Below are 20,914 nucleotides of genomic sequence, written 5' to 3'. Positions count from 1 at the left end.
TCTGGTACTCCGTCCATAGATCTGGGAGGTGGGGACCCCTACGTCCAATGATAGACCATACACACAGTTCACATACTTAGTATACAAAGCCGGCAATATCATCGAACATCTATTCAAAAAATGAATAATAACATTCAATGTTAATACACAAATTCGTCGACAATTGATGTCCATACGTTGACCACATACTAGATTGGACGGATCGGCGCCAAGAGTGGGGTTTTATACGCGGCAGCCCATGACTTCTTCTTTTATGTTCTAGGCATTTTGGACCCTCCAAATCCAGCCGTTAATTGACATCCGTAAAAGTCATGCCCGAACAGGGAAAATCAAGATCAAAACATTTAGAAAATAAGCAGTCCCAGCCCCGATGATCCACAATCATGTACTGGTGGGTTACTGATGGGTTTACAATATAGAATTAGTCATAAAAGGTGCGATGAGTCTCTCCCAGCATGTCGAAATTGCACGAACACCGGTAAAAAAAAAGGCATGGCTATGCGCAGATGCCCGATCAGAGGACCCGTGCCTGGCGTAAAGCCGAGAAGCCCCATTCAGGCGATCAGACTGCAATGTCTGGGCATAAACAATATAAAGCCCCACACAGCCCTTCTGGGAATGCTATGGTTCGTCTGGTCGACCCAAATCAGGCTCATCTCAACTGGACAGAGCGCTGGCACCTGGATTACTTCCGCAAAAGTACGGCAGCCCAATTCATGCGTTACTTCGAAGATCCATTCTAGGGTAAGTTCGTGCATCAGATGTGCGAAGACCATCCTACAGTCCGTCATGCGCTAATACCAATAGGTGCTCTGCATCGTCGATTTGAAGAGGTTGAAACCAAACAAATTGATGATCGAGGAAGCCTGTTGGCTCTTACCCATTCTGCTAAGGCGATTACCTGCCTTCAGGGTGATCTTATTCAGGAGCAGCCGAGTCGCTTTCACAGAGAAATAGTGCTCGTAACCTGCGTTATTTGGATAATGCTAGCTCTATTCCAAGAAGATGTCTTTGCCGCCCGCTGCCATTTTCCATCTGGGTGTAGGCCTGTTCGGGAATGGGTGGGTGTCGAATATGAAAAGAGCCCCAATGGTTAAATTTTGAAACAGGCTTTTGCCCAGGTTCGCATACATTTTTCAACATGTGAAAACTGGAGGAAATTCACTGAGGACCAGCGTTTTGTTTCCCCCGATAACGCTGAAATGCACAAAAAGATTAACGAGCCGGAGATTGACGAAAAAACAGGCTAGCCATCAAAAGGAGCGTCGAGGAGCGATGTGTTTCGAAATCGAAGGTCATAATGTGCGGATGAATCGATAATCGATTCTTGCACGCAGGCATCCATACTTGGCGCCATGTTTGTCCAAGTCAAGCTACAGACTGGACTGCTGAGCATGGGTGTGCCTTTTCTAGTCTCTTGGGGATACTTTTGCATGCTATTTCAAACAGTGCTCAAGTCTAGGCGAAGGCTCTCGAGAGGAGGCGGAGGGAATATTGAATCCAACCAATTGGAATCACTAAGGGCAAATAACTTATGCTGCAATCCATGAACGTGTCTTCGGAATACCTAGTAAAATGCGAGATGTTCACTCGAAATCCCAGCATTGTACATCACATCGGAGGTCATTCGCCGCTCCCGCTTTCCCCCCCACTTTTAGAAAATTACGAATCAGCGTTGCCCCTCGATCCTCACCTCTTCTTTCATCTCTCTTACTTTTTTCGCCTTAACGTTTATTACAAAGCCAGAATTCAATATGGGTGTTGAGAGAAAGATTATTACTCGTGGTAACGGCTCTGACTCGCCTGCTGCGGGCGACAAGGTCTCTATCCACTACACGGGATGGATCTACGATGCTAAGAAGGCCAACAAGGGCTTCCAGGGCAAGCAGTAAGCTGACTACCATATCATAGAGCCATTTAGCTTATGACTTGAGTATTCTAAATACTGATTATCTACGCCCACAGATTCGATAGTTCCAGAACTCCTGGACGTGGCGTTTTCAATGTTCAGATTGGTGTTGGGCAGGTCATCAAGGGTATCCTATCCTTTTATTTTCTTACCTTGGTGGAATGATTTATACCTGCAATCATTGAATCCCTTGTTTTATTAAATTGAGTGCTAATGCTATCTGTCTGATTAGGTTGGGATGAGGGTGTTCTGCAGATGACCCTGGGAGAGAAGGCAACCTTGACTATCTCACCGTGAGTAAAGTCCATATGGAACAAGAGGAAATTGGACCACTACTAACATTATTTCTCAGGGACTACGGCTACGGTGACAAGTAAGTGAACACACTATACATACAGGCGATTCCTACATACGCCGTGACATCCATCATCTGAGAGTATTCTAACATTCTTCTACAAAGGGCGGCTGGCAAGATTCCTGCAGGCTCTACTCTGATCTTGTAAGTCTCTGCAACTAAAGAATAGTACCGAGAAACTGACTGTTTTGCAGCGAGGTCGAGCTCCTCAAGATCAACAACAAGAGCGCCTAAATAAGCAATCTAATGGAGCAGACTAGACAATCATGACATTATCAGCTACATTCACTGCCATATTGCTCACTTTGCCACTTTCTTACAGTACAAGCTCGGCCTTATTTGAATTGTGGTTCATTGTAGAATGTTTGGTACCTGGTAAAGCATACAGGTGATCGAGCCTAGTCAACCCTTGAAAATGCTTGCCCTGTCAATCGAGTATACCCACGGTATGTCAAACAATAAAAATCGTCAAAGGTCGTTAAGAGATGTATGTACAGATACCATATGCTATACAAAAAAAAAAAAAAAGGCAAAGTCAAGATCGACCACCTAGAGGCGGTGTTGAACAGGTGAGTCAGGCACCGGCATTGGCACTGAGACGTTATCAGTAGGCTCATCCCAGCGCAAGATACGAGCCATTTTGTTATATGAGTCGATACCACGGCGAGCGTGATCGGCGGGAACAAATGGATCGGTCTCGCCGAGGGTTCGGCTGAAGAGTTCAAGGGAAACCCAGCCGCGGAATCCGAGATCTTCGAAGAAGACGCGAGCGATATCTATAATGGGCAGATAACCACCACGCGACTCCTCAAGGGGAAATAGTCGTGCATTGCGGGACCAGTTCATGCGGACAGGCTGCCCGGCAACATGGAAAGGATGCTTCTCATCCAACGGAGCGGAAAGACGCTCACCGTCAACAAGCTGGACATAGAAAATTTTGGCGGGATCAATGTTGGCAGTTCGTAAACGCTCCAACGAAGCGGCCAAATCCGCAGCCGCATTAGGTGTGCGACCTGAAGGAGCAGCAGGGTCGGCATATACACGACCGGCGATATTGAAGGAATCAAGACAGAGACCAAAGTTGCGACGGTCGACTTCGCGAACCACCTCCCACGAGGCCTCCCAGGTATCAATATGATCGCCCCAGCAGAGAGCCTCGTAAACAAACCGGAATCCAGCGCCCGCGCCCAAGTCAGCCAGGCGCTGGAGATCACGAACAATAACAGTCCGGTCGCCAGTAGTGCGGGCAGCACCGGTCTTTGGGTCTGGGCCTAGGAAGTTTGACGGAACCTGGATCATATCTGTGCCCAGCGCCCGCGCCAGGGTGAACCATTTGGGAAGTTTCTCATTGATGAGCCGGTCTGACTCGGTGCGGTCGATGAGGCCCTCATACATGGAGAATGGCTGCAGACAGATAATGGTCAGGCCCAGGCGCTTGCACATCAGACGTGTTGACCGTGCAGCTTCGTGGTGATTACCGCCAAATACCCGCTGCGCGTAGCAGTCTAGATCGTCGAAGAAGAGTTCAATACCCTGGAAGCCGTGGTCTGCGGCTTGCATCAACTTGCCGGGTAGGTCGTGTACCCAGGGCCGGCCTAGGGACATCGAAGCGATGCCGGGGCGGTTGAAAGCCATTTTGAAGTTATGTGGATGAGGTCTTCTTTTCTATGCCGATATTATAAAATGAAGAAGTCGTTTGGTTGCAGGCTTTCTTTTTTTAAAAATTTAAGTTTCCAGATGGAGTGATATTCAGGGTGCGAGCATGCCTTCAAGGTGGACGACCAACGATATTAGGGGTTTTCTAGGTTCTCAAAAGGGAAGGTAGTAAAACGATTGCGACAAAACGTTATCCCCTGCAGTGCCCTCCATGACTGAACGTTTTCCCTGGTCTGCTGTGATTCGTGTCTTGATGACGAGGCCGAACCTGATAGAGGCAAATCACATGGCCGGGTAAACGCAACCCCTTTTTCGTTCTTCCGCCAGTTCCACTTGCTCTCCACGGCCACTCCACAGTTCCACCCACATCGCGGAGTTTTGCTTCCTCATTAGAAATGCTTTCCCCGTCCCTGGAAACAAAATAGCCGTAGGTACCCGGCAATATCTTTTCCGTATCGGTCCAAACATGTCCGGAGAATCGGCGCCGAATCGTAAATGTTGCTCAAAGTCCAGGGCAATGACACACTTTCCGCAACTAACAGGCATACAAAAGCCACCAGATTGAATTCTCTGCTTGAGCTGTGCAAGTTACAACATCATTGAGTTAATTCAATTCTTTCAGAACCAAAATTTGTTTTTGACCTGGACCATCAAATCACTATGTCCGTCAAAGTTGCCATTATTGGCGCAGGCCTCATTGGCCCTCGTCACGCACAATCCGTAATATCAAATCCCTCAACAGAGCTAATTGCTCTCGTTGACCCAATGCCGACTGGCGAAGCAACCGCATCCAGCCTCAAAACCAACTACTACGTCTCCGTCGCCTCACTACTTGCATCCCCCCACCGGCCCGATGCGGCAATCGTCTGCACACCAAACCACACGCACGTCCCAGTCGCAAAGGAGCTCCTTGCAGGCGGCGTCCACGTCCTCCTCGAAAAGCCCGTGAGCGATACTCTGGAAACCGGCCGCTCCCTACTGGAGTTCGCCCAGGCTCCAGAGCGAGCCCACCTGATGCTCCTAGTCGGCCACCACCGCCGCTTCAACTCCTACGTGCGAGCCACGAAGGCCGTTCTGGACGCTGGATCTCTCGGTCGCCCTATTGCTATCAACGGTCTGTGGACCTTGTTTAAGCCGGATGCATACTTTGCCTGTCCAACAGACTGGCGCGCATCAAACGAGCGCGGAGGCGGCGTCATCCCCATTAACCTCGTCCACGACATCGACCTCATGCACCACTTCTTCGGGCCTATTGTTCGCGTGACAGCAGAGCCTACGATGCCGCAGCGCCCAAGCCCACCACACAATGCCGACGAAGGCGCTGCCTTAACGCTACGCTTTGCATCGGGTGTTGTGGGCACGTTTCTAGTCTGTGATGTGACGCCGTCGCCGCATAACTTCGAGACTGGCACGGGCGAGAACCCACTCATCCCACGGTCAGCAACCGGTGGTGACTCGGACTTCTATCGCATCTTTGGCTCGGATGCTTCACTTAGTGTGCCGGACCTGACCCGCTGGAGTTATGATGCTAGCCCTGAGAAGAGCTGGAACTCACCATTGACTGTTGAGCGGATTCCGCTTCCAGATGATAAGGCGCCTTTTGATCTTCAGCTTGCGCATTTTGTTGATGTTATCAATGGGGACGCTGTTCCTAGCTGTACTGGTGAGGAAGGTTTGCGTGCCTTGATTGTTTGTGAGGCTGTTCAGAGGGCTATGCGGTCAGGTCAGCCTGTGGATGTCGATGTTTGACTTGTTGGCAAAGCCTAATAACTAGCTACACACTGATATGATTTTACTGGATATAGTGATATATGAAGCGGGACCGTCTATTTGATCTTCTTGCGATATATCGAAAACCACTGATGAAAAAGACACAAAGGGGTATATTCATTGGGTCATTTGCTTCTTTACACTCGTTCAGCGAAGTGTACATAAACCAGACAGCCCTAGTACACAAAGATCATCAGATGTGCAACCCGAACTAATTCCAATGAGTCGGCGCTTCAGCGCTTCATCCGACAATAAATCACAACAAGTTGTACGGCCATGACACAAAAGACACCAACACGGAAAGGATTCGCCACCGCATTGTTTAAGTGTACTTTGGCTGAGCCGCAGTATCCTCGACTTGCTCATGGCGCACCTTGCCCATGTCAATGCCGGCAGCCTCGACGTCGTTGCGGAACCTCTCTTCATCCTCACGAAGCTGGGCGACCATCTGCCCATGGGCACGCCACACGGGCTTGATGTCGAATAGCTGATCCATGCTCTCAAGAGGAACACCTTTGGTTTCGGGGACGAGGAAATACACAAAGACGATGGAGCATATCATCAGTGATGCGAAGAAGAAGTATACACCGTACCCCATGGCTGTGAACATCTGCGGAGTGAAGCGCGAGATGAGGAAGTTCCAGAGCCAGTTGGAGGCGGCAGCGCAGGCCTGTGCCAAGGAACGCATGTTGGGGTCGAACATTTCCTGCAGACGCTGTTAGCATTGTTTCAAGGGTCAATCCATGACTAGGCACTGGAGCAATGTTCCAATGTATGGGGTTGCAATTTGGGAATGCTTACCGAGTTGAGAACCCATGGGGTACCGTTCCAAGTTGGGGTATAGAAGACCGTCCACAGGTAGAAGAAGAACATGGCTGCGATACCACCGCCGCTCAAGGAGTCACTATTGTTCTTTTCGGGTTCGGCGATCTTGATGTACGCGCCGACAATCCACAGGCAGACGGAACCACCCGCTGCACCGATCAACAACAGGTTACGGCGACCAACGTGATCAATCAGCCAGAGCAGCCAAATGAAAGTCACCACGGTCTTCACTACACCGAAGATTCCAGTGGTGAACAGACTAGTATTGGTACCCTTAACACCAATCTAGAAGAATTGTTAGCATCAATCATCGATGCTCACATCCACGGATGGTATCGCAACAAGATGCGACTTACCGATTTGAAGACAGTCGGACTGTAATAGTTGATGGCATTGATTCCAGATCCGTTCTGCCAGAAGAACAGCGCGCTTCCGAGGAACAGACGCCACATGACCTTCTTGTTGGTTCCGGCAGCTTTGAAGGGTTTCCAGAAACCAATGCCAATACTACGGCGCTGCTCCTCCAGAGCTTGGTCAATAGCACCAATCTCCTCGATCATATAGATATCGTCCTCGGGCAACTGGCGGATCCAGCAAAGATTCTTGATTGCCTCCTCGCGGCGACCGCGTCCAAAGAGCCAACGAGGCGATTCCCGGATGAAGTAGCCACCAATGAGCAAAAGACCAGAAGGAATTAACTGAACAGCAAAAGGAATGAGCCATTGTTTGTGGCTCGGTTCCATGGTCTCGTCGACACCGAACTATTGATATTGTGTTAGCATCCACAGACAAGACAAGTCAAGAACAACCGAAAGGAAAACCCACGTTGATCCAGAATCCCACAAGACCGCCAATTTGCCAGCCCAGCTCATACACACCAACCAATCTACCACGAATAGCCGGAGGAGATAATTCGGAGATGTAGATCGGGGTGATGTTAGAGCCTGCTCCGACACCAATACCAGCGAGAACTCGGCCACCGTAAAGGAGGCCGAGTCCTCGGTCGCCATTAGCACCAAGCATGAGACCAGCACCAAGAGTGAAAACCAAACCAGCGGCCAACAGGCCAATCCTACGACCCCAGAAGTGGCCGATTGGATACGCGAAAAAGGCACCGAAGAAGGCACCAGCCTGGTAGCAGGAGACGATGTTGGCGCTGATCAGGTTCTTGGTAGGATCAGGCATGTTGTCGAAGTGGAACTCGCTTTTGAAGGAGTCAAGAGAGAGCGTAGTGCCGATGAAAGCACTGTCATAGCCAATCATGCAGGATGTGCATGAAGCCACCGCTGCCAGGAGATAGATTCTCCAGTTGTAGACCACGCTAGGCGTCGGCCGGTCCTCGACCAGCTTCAGGATAGACATGGTGGCGGTTTGTTATAGAAGAAGAATTGCAAGACTCTGTGACCAGATGATCTTGATCCCCAATGCTAGATGCAGAGAAGTAAGATATACGTCCGAGGAAGGACGATCACCTTGTATAAAGGTATGTATGAGATACAGGTGCAGGTGCAAGGGAAGAAAGGTAAGAGGAAACCAAAAAGAAAGTCCTCGCCACGTTTTTCTAGAACAGACTAGGGAGGTAGTGAAGATCTAAATAGGATTGAGCCCCGGACTGTCGATTTGCCCTTGGATAAAGAGAGGAGAGAATCCGGGGTTTGGAAAAGGGGAAGAAATCGTGGGGATGCGGAGTCGGAGAAAGGTATAGCACAGACAGTCAAATGCCCTACAAAAATGAAGGAAAGCCAAGGCGCGGCAAAACGAATACTCTAAGTTCTTCTGTACGAAGGACAATCGCCTTTGCCTCTTGGCACCTCTTATGTGGCTTGCCCCCAAGAATGAAATTGACTCAGTGGGATATGCAAACTCTGCTGGGCAGCCAAGTCTGTCAAGCTGAGATTATTCGCTTAAAGGCATTGGATTGTGGGGATCCGATGCCGCTTGGAGAAGTGGAGACTTCCCCGGCGGGTTTCCAGTAACCCGCGACAACGTGCATTGTCAGCCCAATTTTTCTGGGGTACCCCAGAGGCAATGCAGTGCACGATCCAGACCTTGGTGTGAAATAGCGAATGGCAATTGGTCTGATTGGATCAATTGAAATGGAGCCATGAATAAGGGGAGGGGGAGAACGGCCAATGATAGATTGTTGTGCATGGGTGGCGGGGAAAAGCCTTTTCCCGGGGGCTTAGGGAGAAGCGTGGCCTCTGTGAAGTCTCCGTTGGCCACTCCCTGCCGGCGAATTTATCTGTTCTCCGGTCGTCATTCATAATAGCCGTAGTCTATTTATTGGCTTTTGTAGAGTTTCCTGTGTGTCGTGAGAGGTTCCCCATGGGGTATGGGTGGTTGTAGTGGGAAATCATTCAGCCCGGCAGATGTTCTTTAGTGGCCCAGAGTCGACAATGAAGCATCGAATTTGCGGCTAAGCCAATGATCGTCTTATGGATTGTATTTGCTAAATCAACAAATTTCACTATCAAGGTAGGCAATGACATTGGCTGAAGGGAATGGGATGGGTAGAAGAACAGAATAGTATTTCTCAACTCGGCGGCTCATCGCTTTTTCACAGATCCCACTAGGCCTACATCGTACATACTAGCTTTCCCCGTTCTTTTTAATGCCCACCTATTGTCGCCTCTAGCTCACTAAGTAAAGCTGAGCACAGCCCTATCCTCCCTAACCCACTCCGTTTAACATCCACCGTATAAAGAATTCAATAATACATAAGCCCTTCAGGTATCATGAGATAGAGCATCATTTTGGAGTTCATGCAAGTTCTAGACCTATCCTTCATAATGGACTAACTTCATGCACATAACAATTGAAGCTGATAATCCCGTAAGAGGCACATGTATAGGAAACCATATTTAGTTAATTTAATTTGTTTTATCTCCCCGTTTTATCTACATTTGAAAAGTCACAGTTACTTTTCCTTACTACCTCGATGTTCATCGGATGAGGCTAATACTCAACTTCTAGTTGACCAAGCCTTCCTAGCCTCCTTCAGTATTAACATATCCCGAAGTACACATCAATTATCCCTCAAGGATTCGGGGAATATTGGTCATACGGATCATTCCAAAACGGAAAGTCATGTGGTCTAGCCGTGCAATGAACTTGTCTAGCAGCGTTCCAGCCAAATAAGCCAGCCATTTCCCAATGAATAAGCCCCGCGATCTTGTCATTTTCAACTATACTGTTAAGCTCAGTAAATCTGTTGTGTATGAGGCTTATGTCTGGGTCGATATTGGTGTCCGAGAAGAGAATATCAGCTTCCAGGGGTTGTACACTATTGATCTAATGGGATGTAAGTGATAAATAAAAGACTAATTTGCGAGATGAGAACAAGTACCTTGCCATTAAAGTAAATGTCGGGTACTTTGACATTTTTAGGACGTTCTTCGCAATAGCAATAGCTTGTACTTCATTAGCATCTGCAGACGAGTAGCCGAACTCCGCATACTCTGCACTCTCTTGTGTACAGAGATGGCTCGATTTCATGATGACGCTGCCAATGGCGAACACGTCGCGACTAAGGTGGCCAAGCAATTGCGAGTTTCTATGATGTTTTCGTAATCAAATTCGGAATGGATGCAGCCCAAACTATCTGCTTTACCTCGGTTCACCGGGCTAAAATATATTGAAGTCTGACTTTTGTAAAAGCGGCAGCAGCTAACCTGAAAAAGGAAAGCCCCACCCGGCAGATGGAATATCCATCGTACCTCGCACGCATAGTGAGGCTAAGTATTTTCCGTCTGAATTTCGAAGTTCGTCTTATAACATTGTAGCACCTCCCTCTCTAAGATCTGCATATCCAAGCAGATAATTATACACAATTCATCATGTCCGTCACAGAAATCAACCAAACACCACCAGAAGAGCCCATGGCCATCCCCTCCAACCGCGATGGCGTCGCCTATCTGTACGGTCACCCTCTTCTGAACTCTCTTTCCCCACCCCTACACCAGACAGTCTACAATGCGCTCGGTCTCAACTGGACCCAAATCCCCCTATCCAGTGTGTCCGGCTCATCAGAGACATACCCTCCTCCCTACACACGGTCGCCACCGATTGAGAAATACCTGGCATCGATCAAGTCCAATCCCAAGTTCGTCGGCTCGTCCGTGACGATGCCTCACAAGGTCGCGATCATGCCATACCTCGACGATCTCACCGAGCACGCCCGCCAAGCCGGCGCCTGCAACACCATCTTCCTGCGCGACGACCCAACAACCGGTCAGCGCCAGTACGTCGGCACCAACACCGACTGCGACGGCATCCGGGAAGCCCTCACCAAGAATGCGCCTGACCCATCACGCTTCCGCGGCCGGCCCGCGCTCATCATCGGTGGTGGCGGCACTGCCCGCACTGCCATCTACGTTATGCGCCGCTGGCTCGGTTCCAGCCGCATCTACGTCGTCAACCGCGACGCCGCTGAAGTCGCCGCCATCCTCGAAGAAGACCGTCGCCGCAATCCTGACCCCAATGCCCAGGCTCCTCTTATTCCAGTTACCGACCCTGCTGAGGCTGCCCGTCTCGAGTCCCCCGCCGCTATCGTCTCCGGTATCCCCAACTACCCCCCGAAATCACCTGAAGAACTGCGCGCTCGCGCTATTATCGAGGCTTTCTTGGGTACTGCTGCCGATGCGGAGAAGCAGCAGGGTGTCATTCTGGAGATGTGCTACCACCCCACGCCCTGGACTGAGATCGCTCACTTGGCTTCTGCCGGCGGGTGGAAGGTTATCCTCGGCTCTGAGGCTCTGATCTGGCAAGGTCTGGAGCAGGCCCGTCTTTGGACTGGAAAGGATGTTATCGGCACCCCTGGTCTTGTGCAGGAGGTTAAGGATCTTGTTGCTAAGACCATTGCGGAACGGGGATCTGCGAAGTCTAGCCTGTGATTTCTTTTTTACGATCATGTTTCGATTTTGTTTTAATCATTGTATAGAGCGCAAAATAGTCGCTAGTTGTTGCATTGTCTATATATAAATGGATGGCGTCTTTGATTTTGACATACGTTTCGCTCTAGATCTACCATAAGGTCAATATGTAAATATGAGGCATCACAATATAGACAAAATGAAAACGCCGCGGAGCTATTCAAGCTCCAGGGCGTGAGTATTCCAGGTTACGGACTCGGCGCCAGACTTCGCGTACGGTCCGTTCCTGTGTTTCACGGCCTGTCTCGGTGGCAGACGGGCCAGCGGGTCTGAAATGCCATTGATTAGCAGAATCCAACATAAGGGGAACATTTCACTCACCTAATAGCTAAATACAATCTGCTGCCGAGTCGGACATCCTCGATTGGCGCCGTATCCACATCCTCTGGGGGGTTAGCAGTAGTCATAAGTCCACCAGCCTCCAACAGAATAGCGGCACCAGCAGCGATATCCCTATAATAGTCAGCATCAGGATACTCACTCTCCAAGGGATAGAAAAGACAGGGAAAAGAAAAGAAAAGAAAAGAAGGCGAAACTCACCACTCCCAACAGCCTCCCTCCCACCAAATATCAAAAGATCCCATAGCAACATACGCGAGATCAAGCGTCGCACTTCCCAAACTGCGCACACCGTGCACCATACCACCTCTCCCATTCCGACTACCCACCTCCGCGGCCATATTAACAAAACTCTCAATCTTGCGCTGCATATTGCCATCTGGAATATCGCGACGATCTTTACCCCATTCGCAAGAAAAGATACATTGTGAAGGGGCATTGGTGGGCATAGGCGGGGTTGGGTTGTGGATGAGTGGAAGGCGGCGAGTCTCGTTGAGCCAGGCCCCACGCCCGCTGCAGGAAGACCAAAGCTGATCTGTGAAGGGGGCATAGATTACACCAATGATTGGCTTGTGTTCCACGATGAAGCCGACTGAGACACAAAACATAGGGAAAATATGCGTGTAATTTACGGTTCCTGGGGGGTAGGGGTATTAGTTGGGTTTCTTGCGATGCCAGTTTGGAACCGTGAACAGTCCAACTGGTCATGGTACCGGAAGTGTTGATTTACCATCTAATGGATCAATGCACCATGTTGGTTGCTCGTCAATGAGGTAGTCGCGCGACTGGCCTTTGGCATATGCCTCCTCGCCGAGGAATCTAGGGGTCTGTCAGTTTTCTCGCCAGTGAGGGTGAGTGCATTGTAGTAAAAAGACTAACTTGTGAGACGGATATCTTGTCTCGAGGGCGCTCCGAATGAATACTTCGACGTCTGCCAAGTAAAACTGTTAGCAACAATGTCTGATATGTCTTATCATTATCAGCTGCGCTGCCTTACCTTCGTCAGTCTGTGTCACAATGTCTACTGCATTTTCTTTCTCCTCGAAGGCGTTGGAGGAACCATTTGCGCCTGAGATACGCTGATCGACACGCTCCATGAGCAGCTTGCCTGCCTTACGGCCCAGGTTTATTGAGAAAGCGTATATCTCATCCAGCTCATCTTGAGAGAAGGGTCCGACGGTCATGGTGGAAAGAGTCAATGGGGATATGTGGGTACAAGAGATGTATCAAAATATGTTATAACGAAATAACCCAATGTTGAAGGGGCCGTTTAGTTCCTTTTGAGTCATTCGGTGAAAATTGGAGGTTCAAAATAACCGCCACTAGCCGACCTCGGGAGTTTCGGGGTCCCAAGGTTGTGGTTATCGAGGTGTTTTCTCCACTTTACGTTGGAATCATTTGTATACCTTCAATGGAAGAATTCATGGTTCTATGTACTATTGTCTAAGTTGGATCGCTACGAATATATCTGCTCTATATGGTACAAGTAATTCGTAGAGTGGTATTCAGATTTGGGGGTCTTGGAACTGCACATATACACATATACTTCTCATGGATATTGTCCAAACAGACCTTAATGCAGCTCTCGTATGAGTAATCCAATCTATTCAGACTACCTTAGAACCTAGCGGCCTAAGCGGAGCGTAGGATTACAAGTCGTGCTACGTGCCTGTCCACGGGTCGTACGTGACTGTTCAGCACGAGGGTTGTGCAGCTCTACCAGCGGGTCGTGCTGTGCAGGTAAACGGGCTTTGTCAAGTACCACTTGTAACGCGAACTTTCCGACGTTGGCTTTGGCAGCTTTCATACATGCCATGACAGCAGCGACTTCCTTGGCGACGGCAATGATTTGCTGGGTTGGAGTGTTGTCTAAGAAATCTAGACCCTTTTTGTTGTGGAAGCTGACAAGAAGGATGCATTGTTCTCCTAACTAAAACCTGAAGGGCAGTCAGAGTATAAAGGACCATCGACCCATGCAGATTCCGATGGTCGCAAAGGCACGCAATAATCGATATCATAGAGGTTCCAACGCGCCTTCCAAACGGCAGGCTTCTGTCCCACATTCAGTCTCCGACCACCGACGCAGCCGCTTCAAACAAGACCAGGGTAAAATGGACGTTGTGAAAAACCTCCGTCGGATAGTCCAATCCCGACATTATCAGTGAATGCGAAAAGATCGACCGAATCTTCCACAGGGCTAACTCCAAAGAAGGGCTGAAGATCTTGGACAATCCCCTAGCCCAGGGAATTCTACGCCCCGCCAATGGCATGGCCGACGACCGCACCGATCATGATAGTATGGCCGCTGGCCGCCGCTGGCCTCCGTTCCCGCTTGGAAAACAAGCCGGAAATCTACAAATTCACCCCGCGCTCGGCCCTAGATCGTATCCGTCTACGTGGGCATCACCTCCGCCACCCTAACAAACTGACCACCGATGCTATGGCAAATTCTCAGGCGTGGTAGTATAAGGGGGCCAGTTGACTGGCATAGAGGGGTCGATGGGTTGGTCGGCAGGCACCTTGGCCGCCGCAGGTTGGTCGACGGCCGTAGTGTCACTAGGCAATGTCACCACTCGATGCAGGATCATTCACGAGAGCAGGTGGCGATATTCAAGTTGGTTGTCCATCCATTTGCTGTAGCCTATCTTGTATCGCTTCGTGATCATTATTTCCTTCATCATCTTTGTACTCTTGAAGCACAATGCTCCGCATTACGCGCCGGGGAGCGCGTCGGCCAGTGAACAGTTCGAACTGAGCGAAACCTTGCTCGGGCAGAACATCAAGGCCATCCAGGGCTACCCAACCACGATGGGATAGAGCTCGTGTTTGTTTCATGAGAGGGGTATTGAGGGGCTTGTATGCCAGCTATAAACATTGGTTAGGAATAAAAGGTCATCTTTGCAGGCTGGTAAAAAAGAGATTTGTAAACTTACATCAACAACAACGCCACCTGTCGGGCTTTCTAACCATTGCACTGGCATACGGAAGTTGGGTGCTGGCTCGCCTCCAATACTATGGGCCGGAATTCCCGAGACAACAACTGTCGGCTGTTTGAAATCTGCAGGCCAGGGGTCGGATAATGAAGCAATGATGCGAACTGTGGGACGGCCAGACCCGCCGGCCTCTTTTGAGTGGAGATCTTGTCGGTTGTAGTGGTGGGCCAGTTTCTCTGCATTGGCGAGTGTGCGGTTGTAGACAAAGATATTTTGCACACCAAGATGGATCATTGAGTAAATTGCAGCGCGGGCCATCCCGCCAGATCCTATGACAAGGCCTGTGGATGACAAGCGAACCGCATTTGCCGGAGACAACCCCCGGCGAATACAATTGCAGATTCCGATCCAATCGGTGTTGTCACCATGAAGGCCCTTGATAGGGCCAGCACGGCTCTTTTGGAGAAAGATTGAAGATTCTTGAAGACGGATGTCGTCCAGGTCATCGAGGTTGCGGATTGGGATGAGGGTATTGACAGCACCGATGGCTCGGGCATGCGCAGACATTGAGTGGAGGAGAGGAATACACTCTGTTTTGTACGGAAGGCTGACACTTGATCCACCAAAATAATGATTTTCCACAAGGTCATTTAACCCTCGCAGAGTAGGTGATTGGTGAATGGAGTAATTGTGCGGCAAACCACAGATTTTGAAAGCAGTGTTGTGCATCGCAGGCGACATACTATATGTTGTGTTGGCGCCAAAGACGAAAAATTGCATCGGGTCCAAGGCAAATGAGCTATAAAGCGCCTTCTGCACTTCGCGGGCTGTGATATATGATCGTAGATGAGTTGGAAGTTCCGTTACTAGGGACGGATGTGTGACTGGGGAGAGGATAGGGTTGAAACAACGAGATATGCGGCCAAGAGGGCCGGTGTTATAGGCGATCAGAGAAAGACCAGGAACAGGCAGGCTTTGGATGCGATGGCGAAATCTTTGCACTGCGAGATTGTCCTCGGGTGTCTCGGCTGGTTGGCACACTCGGACTATATCGCACCCAAGGCTCTTGGCCCGCTCATAAACTTTCATATACTCATCGCCATCCCAGCCCCCCGGCAGACGATGGAAGGCTTCGAAGTGGCCAATGATCCTGGTTCGCCCACTTGCAGAGATGATCTGGGTAATGATATTGTCATCACGGGTGAGGTCTACTGTGAGGAAACCGGTAGAGAGCCGCAAGCCATGTCGGACGAGGTTTAAGTAGGTTTCATCGGTACATCTCACGGGAACTTGACTAGGAGACAGAGATCCTGTGGAGGTGGTATAGCTTTCCACGTGATATATCAACGGCACAATGATATTGCGACGAATGAGTGCTACCGCCTGGCTGATACTGTCCGCGAGACTTGAGCTAAGGCCTGGCTGGCCAGAAGAGTCTGTTACGTCGACTGCCAGTTCGAAGGCATCGGCGGTGAATTCCAGCTGCTCAATGTCCATACCCTTCTCACACACCCTGGAAAACGGCACTGACACTGCTGATGTATACACACGAGATTCCACAGGCAACAGCGACAGCGGGAAAGATGCATGCTGACTGTTAAGTTCTGCAATGTCACCAGTGATAAAGGCAATGAAGCGGAGAAAGTCCCGCTGAACTCGTTTCAACGTTAAAAACGGAATGGGAGTATGTGACCTAGGCTCTGTTCGGTGCGTTGGTGATGAATTGTCGCTATCATTGGATAGATCCTCACTTCTAGCCTCTGATAGATTGAAAAACTCGAGGTTCGAGCACCCTCGATATATCGGGCCAGACAACTCAAGGAAGTGTCGCACCTTTTGCGTATCCCACGCTTTGAGATACGACTGGATGCTCTCAGGATCTCGAATAACGTGAATAACCGGATGTGTCTGCGCAAATTCCCTAAGAAGTCTTTGGCCGTTGCGTTCCATCGACCCGGCCCCACACGCAATCACACATCCCTCTTGGTTATCTGCCAGCATCGATTCAAACACCCGTGCCTCATGTTGCCGATAGACGAGTCCATCATTTTCCTTTTTGAACACAGCACGGGAACATCCCACACTCTGTTGAAAGTAGCGGTCTGCATCGATCAATCGTCGCCCAGATGTCGCCGCGAGGATAACCGCCAGACTTGACTTTCCTGTGCCACGGATTCCGATCAATACGACGGATGCCTTCGGACTGAAGGTGCGTGGCGTTTGAAGATGGCCATTTTCAAACAATACCGGGGACCCACGGTTCGATTGTAGTTCTCTTAGCGAGGGTAGACGCGAATCTCCAGGTGCTTCTCTATGTTCACTCAATTGACTAGAAGAAGGTCGGGGTGAAAGCTGGACAGTGGGAGAGAGCACGATGCCCGAGCTGTACTTCCGAGGCCCATTGTCTGAAGCCTCGACCTCGTGGAGCTTGCGCTTCGGTGGGCGTACCAAAATGGACATGGCGCATCAAGGGCCCCACGTGTAGGAATGAGATCAGGAGCAAGGTAGTTGAGGACCCATTACCACGGACGGAAAGGTGAGATGGAGGGCCTCGGTAGGGTATTGAGATATACGTATATAGAGGATCCGGAGGTGTGGAGGAAATGAACCGATATGGTAAGCGGGATTCCCCAAGTTTTGCGGGGGAAAAAGAATATTCTTAGAAATCGCGCGTGTCCGATACGTTACTATTACATAAGGCGGACGAGCACTCACCCGGGGACTTTCGGTTTTCCTCTTCCCCGCGGGGGATTTGCGCTCAGATACGAACGTGCAAAACAGCTGGGGAAATTATCGAGATTGCTGTGGCTTAGTCTGCATTGCGCTGCTAGCTTGCCCAAACATCATATTCAAATTCATGGCCTAAATCCCAGTCTGTACGCGATTACCTTTTGCGAGACAGTGACTGGCTCGCCGCTAGCCGGGTATCCAACCTTCCCCGGAAGAACTCTGTTGGCAAGCACCTTGCCTTGTGCTGCACCTACCCTCAACATCGCGCTTCGGTCCCAATATCCCTCCCCGGCGGCCCTAATATATCTCCTGTGGGGCTCATGTTCATGGCGTAGTCGCCGGCTAGTCCATACAGTCGCCTGTCGGCAAAAGGTTCATCAATATCGCTTTCCGGGAACATGCGCCCGAACCCTTCAAGTGGATCGCTTAATCAATCACCATGAACGCTGAACAGCGCCAGGCCACTGGCGCTAGCAGCAAATCCAAACGACGATGGACCGAACTAGAAGATGACGGGAAGGTGACGGGGGAACCGAAGCGTCAGCGAGTCTCACGGGCTTGCGATAGTTGCCGGTTGAAAAAGGACAAATGCGACGGAATACAGCCAGTGTGCTCGACTTGCGCATCCCTCTGCCGACCATGTACCTACAAGGCCAACCCGAAGAAGCGCGGCCTGCCCACGGGCTACATTCGCTCGCTGGAGTTGCTTTGGGGGCTAGCATTCCAAAAGATCCAAGGTAGTGAAGATGTCATGCGAGCTTTGATGCGATCAATCAATCTTCCCAGTCACTTGGCTACGATGGGCAAGGAAGCAGAGGGGTCGGATGCATTGCTAGCTTCCTTTAAAAACAGCACAGTACTCAGAGACATTGAACGCATTCTGGTAGTACTGGAACAGCCGGAGGAGGAAAGGGAGCGAAATCTCCAGGCATGTGGTGAAGGGGAAACACCTCTGGATGTCGAAGCGATTCTTTCTTCAGCTGAAGCACAGGAGTGGCAGATCCCAGAAGGCATGGAAGCTCATGAAACGCCATTACCGGGGGTATCGTCGACTCGAACCGCTGTGAAAGTTACCGGGCCACGTCCGACTGCGGACTGCGGTACTCAGACAACTACCCCAGATGACCAACCATCGTCCTCTTTCACCTTCCCATCTAATCCTGATTGCCCTCGATCGCTCTCCGTGAAACCCCCTCTTCAACTCCCCTACAATGCATGGCCCCTTTTTGATGTGTATTTCTCCTACACGCAGTGTTGGTTCCCCATACTCGAAAAACATGACATACTCCGCACCGCTTTTCAATATACTGAAGGCGATGTATACGCATCGGTTTTAACCCCCGGGTCTGGGGAGCATGCTGCCTTGTGGGCTGTTCTCACTCTCGCCTCCCTCCAGGATGCTTCCATCTCAGCTTCCAGGGAAGTAGAAGATCAGCCTAGTGATCAGATGACCCCATCACAAATGTATGCTACTGCCCGACAATTGATTCCGCCTGAGAGTGGCCCGCACGAAATCGGACACGTGCAAGCACTATTGATCCTGGGTTTGGTCAAATTCGGACAGCAAGAATGGACTGGCTCCTGGATGCTTGTTGGCCAGGCTGTTCGGATTGCGCATGTACTAAATCTCGATCAACCTTCATATTCATCATCATCAAGAACCCCGGATCAAGAAAAACAGCTCGGTCGTGCGAAACATGTGTTTTTGGGTTGCTTTGTTCTCGAGACCCTCATTGCGGAATCAACTTCACAATGCCCATCGCTGCGAAAGGCAGATTTATCCAGGATAGGTTCCATCAATGAGGATGGTCTTGAGGAATGGCATCCTTGGGAAGATCAAACTGGGTTACGCCCGAACCAATCCTCACGGGCGTCTATGCAGCGCGGTCCCCTCCACGCTTTGAGCACTTTCAACCGCCTCGTCAACCTGGTGTCGATTTTGAATGATCTATGCTGTTGCAAGCATGACCCGACAATATCTCGATCGCAACTGGAGCAATTGGAGTTGCAATTACAGCGCTGGGTAACAGAATTACCAAAAAGCTATCGTGTCGATCTACAAAGTCGCCCTGTGAGACTGGCTTCGCCGCATATTTTTGGGTTAGAGATGACATATGAAAGTATTGTCATTGCTCTCAGCTCTCAAATTGCCATTCGCGAATATGATCAGAACATACCTGAACCTCCTCACAAAATCCGTGCTACAGAAAGCTCGAAAAGGCTTTTGCAATTGCTTCAGGCCTACATGGAGACATACAGCTTTTCAGCCACTGCACCAACCTTCGGTCTAATGCTTCGATTTGGCCTTCCACGATCCATTTCTAGGGACCTTCCGTCAGTCCTTGACATGGGTTTACGAAATAACATCCACAATTTTTCCTCGAAGCTCTCTATGTTGTGGACTATGCCAAACCAACATACCGCTAGTCGAAATGCATCACAAAGATCTCAACTACTGAGTAATTCCCCTCCGCTCTCACAGCACATCGATACCTCTACCGGTGGAGACATGGCAATCTCGTCATCGCTTTCGATAGCCACACCTTCGCATCTTCTCCATGCCGCACATGCGACAAATGGGCCCCAAAATAATACACATGCCCCAGCCGTCTCTGAAAACTCATTCCTCTCCACGCCTTGGCTTAGAACCACACAACACATCGAAGATGTATCTCTTCTCCGCACGCCGTCATCCCTAACCTCCGTTGGGGGCGCTTCTGAAGTTCCCCCACTGCAGGGCCACTTGGATGGTTCTCTTGGTAATGGACTTCCTCATCCTACATCAGTGGCTAGCGAATCCCATAACAGTACCGGAATTCTTGCCGAGCTTTCGCCATCATACAACCAAACCGCACAATACCATTCAACGGCATATCATGACCCATCGGTCAATATGAGCACATTTGTTGATATGGATGGCTATGCGCGTCCAAGGAGGCAACGAATTGCCCCTGATCTCGACGCATTATTTGATGAGCTCGCGTCATTAGATGGTGCCGAAAAGTAAGCATTTATATCATGTTTCTTTGCATAATGACTGACTTTGATCCTCTATAGAGCCGACAACCAACCAGAGTTCATGCAGAACCTAGGTTTTGTCTCTGATGTGGGCATTCCTGAGCTCTACTCGTTCTCCGGTCAGATCGAGCCTTTCTTGCTGGCGCATACCGAGCAGCTACCCAATAATGGCACTCCCTCTGGCATGCGACGGGAGTCGCAGCCTCTTAACATGTCGGGAACCCCCAAACGATGATGATTTGTACCACCATCCCATTCCGATAACATGAATGCCGCGGGAACACCCTGTCGCCGCTGGTCGGCCTCATTGGTCTCTCGGTCCGCTGTTCATCTGGCTCCTGGGGAGCAAGAGCTATGCAACTAGTTCATGGCTGCGATATTCCATCGCACATTGGAATCCTCGAAGGGGTCCCGATTTCTGGTATGTGTGGTAATGCACTGCAAATCT

General features: G+C 50.1%; 11 protein-coding genes across 11 annotated transcripts; 6 read left to right on the top strand and 5 right to left on the bottom strand.

Moving 5' to 3' along the window:
- Window positions 1-506: 506 nt before the first annotated feature.
- N7537_011635 (uncharacterized protein) lies at window positions 507-1,097 on the top strand (the record flags this gene model as incomplete). The annotated part of the gene is made up of 2 exons (XM_056902689.1): window positions 507-699; window positions 808-1,097. 2 exons carry the CDS (start codon window positions 507-509, stop codon window positions 1,095-1,097), a joined length of 483 nt encoding a protein of 160 aa, XP_056747976.1.
- A 657-nt stretch (window positions 1,098-1,754) lies between these two features.
- N7537_011634 (FKBP-type peptidyl-prolyl cis-trans isomerase) lies at window positions 1,755-2,498 on the top strand (the record flags this gene model as incomplete). The annotated part of the gene is made up of 6 exons (XM_056902688.1): window positions 1,755-1,888; window positions 1,966-2,036; window positions 2,142-2,202; window positions 2,262-2,282; window positions 2,370-2,408; window positions 2,459-2,498. 6 exons carry the CDS (start codon window positions 1,755-1,757, stop codon window positions 2,496-2,498), a joined length of 366 nt encoding a protein of 121 aa, XP_056747975.1.
- Window positions 2,499-2,813: 315 nt separating this feature from the next.
- N7537_011633 (sugar phosphate isomerase/epimerase family protein) lies at window positions 2,814-3,899 on the bottom strand (the record flags this gene model as incomplete). Its single annotated transcript, XM_056902687.1, has 1 exon — window positions 2,814-3,899. One exon carries the CDS (start codon window positions 3,897-3,899, stop codon window positions 2,814-2,816), a length of 1,086 nt encoding a protein of 361 aa, XP_056747974.1.
- Window positions 3,900-4,580: 681 nt separating this feature from the next.
- N7537_011632 (Gfo/Idh/MocA family protein) lies at window positions 4,581-5,669 on the top strand (the record flags this gene model as incomplete). Its single annotated transcript, XM_056902686.1, has 1 exon — window positions 4,581-5,669. The coding sequence occupies one exon, from the start codon at window positions 4,581-4,583 to the stop codon at window positions 5,667-5,669; it is 1,089 nt and encodes a 362-aa protein (XP_056747973.1).
- A 343-nt stretch (window positions 5,670-6,012) lies between these two features.
- Window positions 6,013-7,877, bottom strand: N7537_011631 (sugar porter family MFS transporter; the record flags this gene model as incomplete). Its single annotated transcript, XM_056902685.1, has 4 exons — window positions 6,013-6,396; window positions 6,492-6,800; window positions 6,872-7,276; window positions 7,341-7,877. The coding sequence occupies 4 exons, from the start codon at window positions 7,875-7,877 to the stop codon at window positions 6,013-6,015; spliced, it is 1,635 nt and encodes a 544-aa protein (XP_056747972.1).
- A 2,474-nt stretch (window positions 7,878-10,351) lies between these two features.
- On the top strand, window positions 10,352-11,407 carry N7537_011630 (shikimate dehydrogenase family protein; the record flags this gene model as incomplete). The annotated part of the gene is made up of 1 exon (XM_056902684.1): window positions 10,352-11,407. One exon carries the CDS (start codon window positions 10,352-10,354, stop codon window positions 11,405-11,407), a length of 1,056 nt encoding a protein of 351 aa, XP_056747971.1.
- Window positions 11,408-11,606: 199 nt separating this feature from the next.
- N7537_011629 (inositol monophosphatase family protein) lies at window positions 11,607-12,969 on the bottom strand (the record flags this gene model as incomplete). The annotated part of the gene is made up of 6 exons (XM_056902683.1): window positions 11,607-11,715; window positions 11,768-11,899; window positions 11,987-12,422; window positions 12,516-12,604; window positions 12,665-12,716; window positions 12,783-12,969. 6 exons carry the CDS (start codon window positions 12,967-12,969, stop codon window positions 11,607-11,609), a joined length of 1,005 nt encoding a protein of 334 aa, XP_056747970.1.
- Window positions 12,970-13,409: 440 nt separating this feature from the next.
- N7537_011628 (uncharacterized protein) lies at window positions 13,410-13,941 on the bottom strand (the record flags this gene model as incomplete). Its single annotated transcript, XM_056902682.1, has 2 exons — window positions 13,410-13,715; window positions 13,861-13,941. The coding sequence occupies 2 exons, from the start codon at window positions 13,939-13,941 to the stop codon at window positions 13,410-13,412; spliced, it is 387 nt and encodes a 128-aa protein (XP_056747969.1).
- Window positions 13,942-14,048: 107 nt separating this feature from the next.
- N7537_011627 (uncharacterized protein) lies at window positions 14,049-14,249 on the top strand (the record flags this gene model as incomplete). Its single annotated transcript, XM_056902681.1, has 1 exon — window positions 14,049-14,249. One exon carries the CDS (start codon window positions 14,049-14,051, stop codon window positions 14,247-14,249), a length of 201 nt encoding a protein of 66 aa, XP_056747968.1.
- Window positions 14,250-14,395: 146 nt separating this feature from the next.
- On the bottom strand, window positions 14,396-17,178 carry N7537_011626 (putative quinate pathway repressor protein QutR; the record flags this gene model as incomplete). The annotated part of the gene is made up of 2 exons (XM_056902680.1): window positions 14,396-14,650; window positions 14,719-17,178. 2 exons carry the CDS (start codon window positions 17,176-17,178, stop codon window positions 14,396-14,398), a joined length of 2,715 nt encoding a protein of 904 aa, XP_056747967.1.
- A 709-nt stretch (window positions 17,179-17,887) lies between these two features.
- Window positions 17,888-20,701, top strand: N7537_011625 (putative C6 transcription factor QutA; the record flags this gene model as incomplete). Its single annotated transcript, XM_056902679.1, has 2 exons — window positions 17,888-20,451; window positions 20,506-20,701. The coding sequence occupies 2 exons, from the start codon at window positions 17,888-17,890 to the stop codon at window positions 20,699-20,701; spliced, it is 2,760 nt and encodes a 919-aa protein (XP_056747966.1).
- Between the last annotated feature and the right edge of the window lie 213 nt (window positions 20,702-20,914).

Source organism: Penicillium hordei (genome assembly GCF_028827395.1).
Source record: "Penicillium hordei strain IBT 12815 chromosome Unknown utg000006l_segment0_segment0, whole genome shotgun sequence".
Classification (NCBI taxonomy): domain Eukaryota; kingdom Fungi; phylum Ascomycota; class Eurotiomycetes; order Eurotiales; family Aspergillaceae; genus Penicillium; species Penicillium hordei.
This window is presented reverse-complemented; position numbering and strand designations above follow the sequence as displayed.